At 44.7% G+C, this 11,998-nt stretch overlaps 1 protein-coding gene across 4 annotated transcripts in view; it reads left to right on the top strand.

Moving 5' to 3' along the window:
- Nucleotides 1-11,998, top strand: part of Myo1b (myosin IB) — a 177,605-nt gene that overhangs the window by 114,249 nt on the left and 51,358 nt on the right. For all 4 annotated transcript variants that reach the window (XM_051153807.1, XM_051153806.1, XM_051153808.1 and 1 more), the window contains exons 8-10: nucleotides 7,237-7,335; nucleotides 9,182-9,285; nucleotides 11,788-11,935. In XM_051153807.1, the coding sequence (XP_051009764.1) occupies nucleotides 7,237-7,335; nucleotides 9,182-9,285; nucleotides 11,788-11,935 (351 nt within the window). The remainder of the gene's footprint in view (nucleotides 1-7,236; nucleotides 7,336-9,181; nucleotides 9,286-11,787; nucleotides 11,936-11,998) is intronic.

Consider the following 11,998-nt stretch of genomic DNA (forward strand, 5'->3'; position numbering starts at 1 on the left):
CCCTGTTCCCCTCCCCTAGGTCTATGACCGAGGGGGATCTCCTCTCCCACTATATGGCCATAGGCTATCAAGTCTCATCTTGGTAGCCTGTTTATTCTTTCTTTGAGTGCCACCAGGCCTCCCCACCAAGGGGAGGTTGTCAAATATGGAGCACCAGAGTTCATGTCAGAGTCAGTCCCTGCTCTCCTACTGGGACTCTCGGTGAGAGAAGTATGGAAGAATGGGGAAATAGAAGGATCCAGAGGGTCCTAGAAACCTATAAGAAGAACATCATGATGGGTGGATCGGGGCCCAGAGGGATCTGCTCAAACTATTGCTTTAACCAAGGACATACGACAGTAAATATCGAACCCCTACTCTGATCTACCCAATGGACAGAAAATAGGCTTTGGTTTGTCCCTGGGACACTTAGGTGTGCTAGTAGCCCCCCAGCAATTGGAAGTCAGGAAGCCACTGATGGTACTAAGTGTCCATGGCTTCTCCTCGTGGCCATTGTCCCATCTGTCTTATGGACTGAAGAGCAAAGCCAGAAGGGTGCAGACCATGTACCTTATCCCTAGACCTGGCAGTGCAGTTGCCTCTCCTCCTGGCCTGGGGAGAAGTGATGCGGGGACCGAGTGAGGCTAGGCACTTTCTCTGGGGAGCATCCTCCTGAGAGAAGCACGGAGGCGGAGGAAATGAGCTGGCCCTCCACGGAAGGTCGAGGTGGCATTGTGCCTGTGACTCCTTTTCTCTGGCATTTCTTTTGAGTTTATGGTACCGTTTTTTGTTTGTTTGTTTGTTTGTTTTCCCTGCCTTTGTATGTTGTCTCCTCTTGGTGTGTTGTTTAACCTCGTGTGGTATCATTCTCACCACTGTAGGACATGGAACATGATTTTATTCTTTTCATGTTGTGTAAGACCCATTACAGCTTTGTTCTTTTGTCTAATATCTTTGACTTTATTGATGGCAAATCATTGATTGGGAGTGAAACTGCCCAATCCTGTACATTCTCAAGGAAACTGACCTGATTTGTTTCTTGACACCATATGCACGAGATGGATTTGAAGAACCCTATAGATGAATCAGCCATCTTGGTAGCCAGTGAATATCTACCTACCGGTAAATAGGGCCTACCTGCTTTTAATCTGTCTTCTTTATGGCCACAAATTGTTTTTACAAATTAGGATAGCATACTATCTTGTTTGTAAAACTAGGCTGAGCTTTATTCACATTTTTTCCCTAAGTGTGTGTGTGTGTGCGCGCGCGCGTGCGTGTGCGTGTGTGTGTGTGTGTGTGTGTGTGTGTGTGTGTGTGTGTGTGTACACGTGCATGTGGAAACCCAAAGTTGATGTCAGGAAACATCTTCAGTTGTTCTTCCATTGTATTCGTTGAGCCAGGGTCTCTCAGTCAAACTGATTATGTCACTAGTCTAGCTGGAAAGGACTTGCATCCGCCCCCCGACACCCCATAACCTACAAACAATATGCAGGGACTCTAACCTGACTCTCACCATGCTGCAGCTGGACTCTTATCCTGTTTGCCTAGTCTTAAAACTCCTGCCATAGGTTGAGCAACAAAGTATGGTAAATGCAGGCCCCTGCTTCAGGAGGGTATTGCCAATTATCAATTCAGGAGGATAGAATCAGTTATCTGCGTTCAGGAGAGATTTCTGAAACAGATTGCATTCTGTTAAACACTAGTTAGCAGAGGCCCAACAGAGAGTATTCAGACATCAGTATGGCTGGTCCCAGGGCTTCTGCCTTCTTGGTGGGCAGCCTGACATGCCCACCAGGCTTCACGTGTCTCGGAGACCCGATCTCAAGGATTGTATTGATTTTAAAATGGAGTTCCTAATACACGAGTAAACCCATGTTTGTGTTTGGAGTTTTCCAGTGGAAACATTGAGTTCCGCTCAGTAATTCCTGGTTATTTGGTAGTTGGAGGGTTAATTATTTAAGACAAGGAGAAAAATATTGTTTTAAAATTGTATGTATTACCTGTATTATCTGTAGGCCTGGCTAGTAATCAGTCAAGACACAGACACTTGTTATATTTTAAGATAGCCTTAGTTAACCTGGGGCAGGGCAGATATCAGTCCCCACAACTACCTCCCATAGTGGCAATCCCTGCCTCAATCCCATGCCATCTGTGTCCAATAACTTCTATCAAGTTATTTCCCATCCATAATCCCAAACACTTGCCTACCTTCCTCCTCTGGGCCGGATTCTCCATCCACGTCGCCGGCCATGTGCCTCCATCTAACCCATGGCAGCCTTCCTCTCTTCACTTCAAGTCTCTCCTCCTCCTGGCAGTCCTTCTTCTTCCCAGAATTCCTCTCTCCTAGCCCCACCTATCTCCTTTGCCCTGCCCAGGTGGCATGGCTTTTTATTAAACAAAAGGTTGGGTCACACAGACAGCAAGTTGTAATTAACATCAAAATACATCAGACCATCCCCCAGCAGAAAAATGGCTAAAACTGAGTAATGATGGTAGTTTCTTACATTAAGGCACACACTGTTTGAACTAGCCTTTTGCTTTAATGACGAGGTGAGGCCTGAGTGCGTTAGATGAAACAGATATTTTCTCCCAAGAGTTCATCTGGAACCACCAGAGGGAAGGTGTGGGGACTCTGGGGCAGTCAGCATTATGAGTCATGGGCTTGCAGAGTTATCCCATCCTCATTGGTAAAACTGAGACAAAGGTGACTCTTCCGTAAGCCTTTACCGAGAACTGGACCTCTTCCTTTTTCTTGTTTCCTGTTCAATATACTCTACTGACCTAACTATAGTAGCAACCATTGATGAGGTCTAATTGTTTCCTTAATTTCTAAACACCTGCTTGTTTGGATGGACAGTTGTAAATAACACCTGCCCTCAGGTTCCCCTCTCTCCATCTGGTCAGTGACTGGAAGGGAGGGACAGCCAAAACATCAGTGGAGATGAGGAGGCCACCAAGGACAGTGCCTGCAGCCTCTGCTGTGGTTCCATTCAGTATGGGGCCTCTTCTTTTCCTAGGGGAGAGAGTAGGTATAAAACAAAGACGTTTTTCCCAGGCAATCTAATCTTTTTGTTATGCCCCAGGGTGATGAGGTCTTCTTCTTCTTCTCCTTCTTCTCCTTCTTCTTCTTCTTCTTCTTCTTCTTCTTCTTCTTTCTCTTCCTCCTCCTCCTCTTTCTTTCCAACCCTTCATTTTTTTTTTTTAACTCATTTTAATTGTTTTGCCGATTTATAAAAGCTTTATCTTCCAGCAGGGGCAATGGTGGGCATTTTATTTCTTTCACAATTTGCCTAGGAAAGATGTTATAAGACATGAGCAAGCACATGGCCATCTTGTGGTTTAGCTAGTAAGTTTTCAAAATTAGAAAGCCCTTAAAGTGAAGGCCTGATTTGTGTGTGTGTGTGTGTGTGTGTGTGTGTGTGTTTGTGCGTGCAGTCAGTTGGTGATGGCTTGTTGAGTAGGGGAGCAAATCCTGGTTCCAGTGTCCCTTTGTCCTCATTGTTATGAGTTTATCTCTATATGATGTGAATTTATGTTGAACTTCTCGTCTTGAAATGCAGTGGCGGGGCTGGAGAGATGGCTCAGTGGTTAAGAGCACTGTCTGCTCTTCCAAAGGACCCGGGTTCAATTCCCAGCCACCACATGGCAGCTCACAACTGTCTGTAATCCCAGTTCCAATGGCAACACCCTCACACTAAAATAAAATTAAATATATATTTTTTTAAGTATTAAAAAAGATACAGTGGTGTTGGGGTATCTGGAGAGTGTCAGATGCTCTGCTGTACTAAGTATCTGGTATCTGGTAATAATAACCTCTGTAAATCTCCCTAGCTGAGGCCCAGCTGGTACTGGCAGGAGTTCTGCAGACGGAAGAGAATGGGGGGGGGGGGTGTGCTCTGTTTTCACTGTATTCAGGTCACATTTGAGTAAACTATCGTGGTCAGGTAAGAAGTCCCTGCAGTGAACTGTGCTTACAGCTGCCACTTGGAGTAATAATTATTTGATGTGGCTGTGTGCTGTTTGCTTGTGTTGGTACACGCTCGCTCAGCACAAAACACCAACAGGGAAAGGTTTCAAGTCTTAGTAAATTAGTTGGGGGGCAAACATCTCCTCTAATTACTTTTCTACCTGGAAGCTTATGACTTACATGAAAAGTCATAAAAAAAACTGAAACAGGACCTGGGGTAATAGAGCAGGCACGGTAAGTAGTAAAACCTTCAACGGCTTTGCAATAAAAGCTTCCTCATTTCGTGAGGGAGTTGCTTAGCGAATTCATGGATGTCATATAAAGTCTGTCGTTTTCCAAATGCTTAAGTGGTTTACATTCTTTTATTTATTTATTTATTTATTTTTATTATTCCTGAAAGATTACAGAGCCTAGCCATGAACCCCAGTAAGCTAAGCTCTGGGTTCACAGTCTGTCCGGATGACATGGGCCTCCTTTTCTCATCTATAAAGGAGAGGTGACAGTCAGCCTCAGAGGCCGCGCTCAGGGCTGCGTATGCTAACAAACGGGAAGGAAGCTGAAGTTCTGCCTCGCCTTCCCTTTTATACACGTGCACCATGAGCCATGTTTGAATATGGCCATCATTGCCAACCATAATCAGTACACGTGTAGGTCAAGTACATTTCAGTCAGTCAGCATTCCTTGTCACACGCTGGTCTTTAACAGCTACTGCTGTTTCTACATCCTCCATTGTCTGAACATTTCAAAGAGGCCAGGGGCCAGGCTAAGCAGTGTGTTGCAGTTGCTGCAGTGTGAACAGTGTGTCAGTGAAGGTATTATTGTGAAGGTATTATTTTATGTCCTGAAGCATGAGAAATGACATTTGGGCTAGAGAGATGGCTCAGTGGTTAAGAGCACTGCCTGCTCTTCCAAAGGACCCGGGTTCAATTCCCAGCACCCACATAGCAGCTCACAACTGTCTGTAACTCCAAGATCTGACACTTCCACACAAATGGACATAAATTAAAATTAAAATTAAAAAAATAAAACATTAAGAAAAGAAAGAAAGAAATGATGTTTAAGTGCTGCAAAGCCTGTTTGTCCCTTGACTAAGGGGCCTGAAAAGAGCCTGGAGATCTTAATTACTTTGTCTTCTTCACCCTTTTACTTTCTCAGTCATAGCAGCTTGTTGTCTCTTTCTGTGAGTGAGTGAATGAATGGGGGGGGGGGAGAGCATGCATATGTCATGGTGCCTGTGTAGAGGTCAGAAGATGATTTCGGGTCTTGGCTCTCTCCTACTTTGTTTGAGGCAGGCTATCATATTCGCTGATGCAGTACCAGGTAGCTGACTCATGAGAAATACCAGGTAGCTGACTCATGAGATTTTGAGGTTTCTCCTGGCTCCTCCCATCTCACTGGAAATGGAGGGAGTACAGACATGCCGTGCCACGTCTGGTTTTACTTGGATTCCTGGTATCCGAACTGTGGTCATCATGCATGCTTGGCACGTGCTTTATCCACGGAGCCATCTCCACAGCCGTCAACTTATGTCACCTGGAAAGACTTTTGTGTTGGTTTCTGTGGCACGGTCACTGACGTGGGACTTGTAAGCCACGAGGAAGAAAGCCTTCACGTTGCTCATTCCTGACTATTTCCTGGTGCTTAGTGGGTGAGTGTCAATGATCCCACTGAAGGAATGTGTGTGGGAACGGACAACGCAGAACACGGCCCTTGTTTGTATTTCCCACGTAGTCAGTTACTTTCTTCTGGGTGTGGTGATTCTCTTTCAGGATTAGCTTCTCTTCAAAGAATCTGCCCCTGAGTTCTTTGTTCTAGAACTGTGCAGTACTGTTACAATCTTGTAGAAGCTTGACTGCTTCGTAAGTAAAACCACGTGTGTTTTTACCCATATATGTTCCCGTACGCATGTGTACCTGTTAATTGTTTGAACTTTCATTTTTTTGCATGATGAATATTGTGCACTGCTCCCCACTAAGTTACTGCTTTGTGCTTTTCGCTTCCTGCCTCTCCTTTTTTCTAAATGCCCAACTCATCATTCTTTACGGTAGTTTGGGGCATCACAGTCTCTCAAGTTCGTGACCCCTGGAGATAAACATAAAAGATGTACAGTATCTCATTTCTAATACTGTGGTGCTGAAATGTTTCTTTCTTTCTCCAGTTGCCTAGGAATAGGTCTTGCATCCTATCTCGTAATTCTTAGAAACAACCTCATGTATTTTGAACACACTAGAGTTCCCATCCGCCATAGCTACATTGTTAAGTTCCCATCCGCCATAGCTACATTGTTAAATTATCTCCTACGTCAAGTGCTCTTGTAGATGCCACAGATACACATAGAAACCGTCAGCGCACATCCTTCCGGAGCCTGCCTGGCACTCTTTTAACCTCACACCATTAAATAACATTGGGGTTTCAATGTGATTAGGACTAAGCATGCCAGTAACATCAGTAAAGAGAACTGACCGCTTAGAGTGTCGCTAAACAATGGCGGTTTACAGCTAAAAGTGTAAATGTATAAGGAAGAATTTTACAGTTAAAATTGGCCTTTGTCAGCAGAGTTCAGACCCTCTCTTGTGTCCCTAGTGAGGGGTTAGCAGGATTCTAGTCAGGAGGAGACTGCTGTCTGTATTTTGTCACGATGACTCCTTTCTTGTGTCTTTGTTATTATTTTCTCATTTCTGGGGAAACGTGTCAAAAGTTAATGAGACCTTAAGTTTAAGAAATGAAAAAGTATCTGGAGTGTTTGTCAGATTACACAAAACCCTAATACTTGAAGATCTGGAAAACGGCGCTGTAATTCTCCCAGAAGGTGGAGTGTGCATACAATGTGGAGCCTGGAATATGCGGCTGGATCGGATGTTCCAACTTCACACCTGAGCCCCTGATAGCCCCCGATAGCCCTGCCTGGGTGACAATGCCTTATAAAACGGCAGGACCTCACAGTTTGTTCTTTTTAGCATTTTGATTATTATGTGTGTCTGAATGATGCATTTCAATTCTTTCATTTGTAGCATTACATTTTAAAGTCTTTAATATGACCATTAAAATAGGATATTAGTATTAAAAGCTATTATCTTGAATGTACTTGTTGAATATAACTGCTTTATTTGGCAATTTAGTTGATTTTAGTTGAGTTGTGCTTCTTTTTCAAAGTAGAAGTTAAAACATGGCTTCTTTTATTGTTCTATTTCATTAGTATAAAACTGATGAAAGAGAGAGAGCAAGTATGCCATGTTTAAAGGCAGTGTGAATTCTATACAATTTAGTTTTGTTTGCTTTTTGGCTTTTAGATCTTTTAGAGAAATCTCGTGTTGTTAAGCAGCCGAGAGGTGAAAGAAACTTCCACGTGTTCTATCAGCTGCTGTCTGGTGCCTCTGAGGAGCTCCTCCGTAAGTCTACATTTCTGTCTTTGCTTTTTATTGTCACAGCATTTTCTGAAACACTCTCTACGACACCCACTCTGTATGTTTTTTCCCTGTGGAACTTTCATTTCATCTTGTTCTGGTGTCTTCTACCACGCCCCAGGATTTCTTTCATATTTCTGTATCTCACCAGGGGCCAAGTCATGTGCCCCACATGTGCTAAGCCCTTAGAGTTGGGGAAGGCCTCTCACAAATTTACAGTCAAAATGGAGGACTAGAACACCTAATGAAAGAGAATTGGCAACGTAGTAAAGGTCTACAATTGTCTAAGACTTTTCTCAGTGAAGATTTAAAAAGCATGGGGAGTGCGGCGGGCAAGGTGGCTCAGTGGACAAAGGTACTTGCCGAGCCTGACATCCCAGTTCCACCCCTGGGACGCATGTGGCCTAAGGAGAGAACCAACTCCCACAAGCTGTCCTGACCTCTGCACCCTTGCCATGATACAAATGCATGTATATACATACATACATGCATACATGCATACATACCTATATGCACTCATAAATGTGTAGTAAATAAATAGGTGTAATCATTTTTTAAAGTCATAGGGAAGATATTTGTAGCCATAGAAGAATTAACATCTGACTATCAGAGATTTTTAGAGAATTGATATAAGGTCACAAGGAAATTATTTAATAGCTCTTGGCTACATCATGAAATCATTCAAACTAGAAGAGCTATGGGAAGGAAGCCACATTCAGGGAGATGACCTCTTGTGTTCGCTACTTTTCCTATTTCTGTGACTTATACTTAGGGAGAAGAGTGTAGCTGGGGAAAGGCTGATGCGGCTCACAGTGCATGGGGTTGGGGGTGACAGGGAGGGGGTGGTGGCGTCAGTGTTCTCAGATGTAGCAGTGGGACTCGGAGTCTACCCATACCTGCTCAGAGAGGTGAATCCCGGGGTTCACCATGCTCACTCTGCCTAACATCTAGAGGTACGCCTCTTAGAGGATTCCAAGTTGAGTTGACAGCGAAGATTACCTGTCATCACCAGCATGTGCACATTAAAGCTGGCGGAGTTAACCGCTGTGTGTACATTGGCAGGGGGTGGAAAGGGTATAGGTGGGGAGACTGCTCTCATGGCTGCCCTTGCAATCCACTGATCTAATGAGAGCCTGCGGCCGCCAGTGGCAGTTTCCCCACACAGAGTCCCGAAACGGTCAGAGCCTCTGCCCTGTCTTACTATCGTTGAGGATCTATCACTCCAAAATAATTCATATGAGTCCAAAGCCAGCTTATATAAAGAACATTTTCCACTCCCTGTGTTTATCCATTCCTTGTCCCAACATTTCCCAGCAACAGTTACGAAAGTGGGTTTCAGGAGAAGCTGCTCTTGATCTTTATGCATCAGTTCTTTTCTTTTTTTTTCTTCCAGAGCTATTTTGTTTGACTACTCTTTGTTTCTTTTCTCTTTTTTAAGAATTGTTTTTGTGCGTATACATTTATATTATCACACATATATACAATAGCTTACCTATGGCAAGAAGAACCATGTCACAATCAGGAATTATATAAATGTTACATTCTTAGTGTTTTGGCTAGTTGTATTTGACAGCCTTGAAGAAGACATCTCTCCTATCTTGGTGCTTCTGAAATTCTGAATGTAAATCAGTCTCCATCACATATTGTCACTATCAACTTAGAACACCTATCTAAGACCTAAAAGCATCTCAACTCCTAAACTGTGTATCAGTTTCTATTGTGGATTTGATACATAATACAAGGAACATTTTATCTGGAGGGTAAGGAATGAAATCATGGGGAGCAGTACATTATTAAAATGACTTATGGGTTTGTATGCGTGACTCAACAGACAAGCTAAAGCTCGAGCAGGATTTCAGCAGATACAACTACCTGAGTCTGGACTCTGCCAAAGTTAATGGTGTGGACGACGCTGCCAATTTCAGAACTGTTCGGGTAAGAAGAGCCTTCATTCCACTGTATCATGGGTAACCCGTGCTGCTGAGCCAAACTGCTTGCAGCTCAGCTTCCATTACATTGTAATTTACGCTCCCCAAGGCTTTAGGCACACCCAAGTATTCATTATGTTTTTATTATTTTGGTTTCACGCTAGCTCAACAACCATATACGGTTTTTAAAGATTTATTTATTTATCTATTGTGTATATAGTGCTCTGCCTACATGTACACCTACAGGCCAGAGGAGGACATCAGATCACATTATAGATGGTTGTGAGCCACCATGTGGTTGCTGGGAATTGAACTCATGACCTCTGGAAGAGCAGTCAGTGCTCTTAACCACTGAGCCATCTGTCCAGCCCCCATATACAGTTTTGAAGGCCCTGTTTACTACAGCACGCTGCTTTACTCTTCGTGAAAAGGAGCCTTCATCTATTGTCCTGGGACTTGACCCTCACTGTGTGTTGAAAGTCTAAGTATTTTTATAGCCAAAGCTAATTTCCCAATGTGAAAACTGCCCTTGGGTCCTATTAGGTCCAAAGTATTTATAGGCAAAAAAAAAAAAAAAAAAAAATCTTGTTTTTAAGCAGATCTAGAAAATGATGTACACTTTGGAAGACTCCGCATTCCTCATTCATTAGGAAAGAAATGACTTTTACTCTTTATGTTTTCCGTCTTTTTGTGGCAGGCACTTTTAGAATTCCTTCCATCATGACATTAGGGCAACTGGGATTTACTTCCAAGTGAGACAGTTGAGGCTGAGGGGAGGAGCGGGAGGAGGTGACGCAAGATTGAAACTGATTGGAGAGGTTGTGGGGTCCTTTCCTGGTTCTTGCCACTCAGGTGTATGTTTGAGAGTTTCCATACCAAGAAGTGCACAATACTCCCACTGCTGTGTAGACTTGTCACACACAGACAATGATTATGCCAGCTGTTCTCAGAGGAGAGCATCTCTCAGCGTGCCCTTGTACGGTGGTGTATAAACAGCCGCATATGGAAGCAATAGTCTGGACATGACTTTGCTCAAAACTTGATTCCAAGGCCAGTTTTGTAACTACTTTCCCTGGCACATAGTTGGTTCTCTGTTTGCATTTGTGAATGAAGGAGTGTCCTCTGCGCACCTCACCTTTGCAAACTGGTGTTTCCTCCTGTGTGAAATAAGCAAGGTTGTTTCTGCAGCTGGAGGTTGTGGAAACATCTTGTTTGGTTTTGTTTCTAGAAGCAGAAGCCCAATGTGGGGGGAAAAAAACAAAAAAAAATCTATGGAAAGCAGCTGGTTGACTGAAAGCGGGGAGGAGCGCTCAGCTCTCAGTCTTCACCTCTGTCTGCCTGTCTGTGTACCAGACTCTGCCATAAGTGTGCATGGCGCCTGGGACTCTGCCATAAGTGTGTGCAGTGCCTGGGACTCTGCCATAAGTGTGTGTGGTGCCTGGGACTGGGCCATAAGTGTTCATGGCTCGTGGGACCCTGCCATACGTATGCATGGTGCCTGGGACCCTGCCATAAGTGTGCATGGTGCCTGGGACTCTGCCATAAGTGTGCATGGCGCCTGGGACCCTGCCATAAGTGTGCATGGTGCCTGGGACCCTGCCATAAGTGTGCAAGGTGCCTGGGACTCTGCCATAAGTGTGCAAGGTGCCTGGGACTCTGCCATAAGTATGCATGGTGGCTGGGACTCTGCCATAAGTGTGTGTGGCGCCTGGGACTCTGCCATAAGTGTGCATGGTGCCTGGGACCCTGCCATAAGTGTGCAAGGTGCCTGGGACTCTGCCATAAGTATGCATGGTGCCTGGGACTCTGCCATAAGTGTGCATGGCGCCTGGGACCCTTCCATAAGTGTGCATGGTGCCTGGGACCCTGCCATAAGTGTGCAAGGTGCCTGGGACTCTGCCATAAGTGTGCAAGGTGCCTGGGACTCTGCCATAAGTATGCATGGTGGCTGGGACTCTGCCATAAGTGTGTGTGGCACCTGGGACTCTGCCATAGTGTGTATAGTGCCTGGGACCCTGCCATAAGTGTGCAAGGTGCCTGGGACTCTGCCATAAGTATGCATGGTGGCTGGGACCCTGCCATAAGTGTGCATGGCGCCTGGGACCCTTCCATAAGTGTGCATGGTGCCTGGGACCCTGCCATAAGTGTGCAAGGTGCCTGGGACTCTGCCATAAGTGTGCAAGGTGCCTGGGACTCTGCCATAAGTATGCATGGTGGCTGGGACTCTGCCATAAGTGTGTGTGGCACCTGGGACTCTGCCATAGTGTGTATAGTGCCTGGGCCTCTGCCATAAATGTGCATGGCACCTGGGAGGCCCTGAAGTCACAGTTTGGAACCAGTGAGCAAGATAATTGCTTTGTGTTTTAAATTTTTTTTTTTTTACTTCAGATATAAATCTGTGATATTATTCATTACGTTTCATTATTTGTTAAAACAAGCAAATGGTAACAACAAAACAACGACAGGTACTGAAGTGTAGAAGGAAAGCGGGTGCTTCTCTCCCCTCCAGAATGCCATGCAGATCGTGGGCTTCAGCGATCACGAGGCCGAGTCTGTCCTGGAGGTGGTAGCCACTGTTTTGAAACTGGGGAACATCGAGTTCAAGCCCGAATCACGAGTGAATGGTTTGGACGAAAGCAAAATCAAAGATAAAAATGGTAAGTCAGTGCAGAAGCAGCGTGGCTGGCATGAGAACTTTCTTTGAACGTCTGCCCAGTTTC

This window comes from Acomys russatus, chromosome 12, assembly GCF_903995435.1.
Source record: "Acomys russatus chromosome 12, mAcoRus1.1, whole genome shotgun sequence".
Classification (NCBI taxonomy): domain Eukaryota; kingdom Metazoa; phylum Chordata; class Mammalia; order Rodentia; family Muridae; genus Acomys; species Acomys russatus.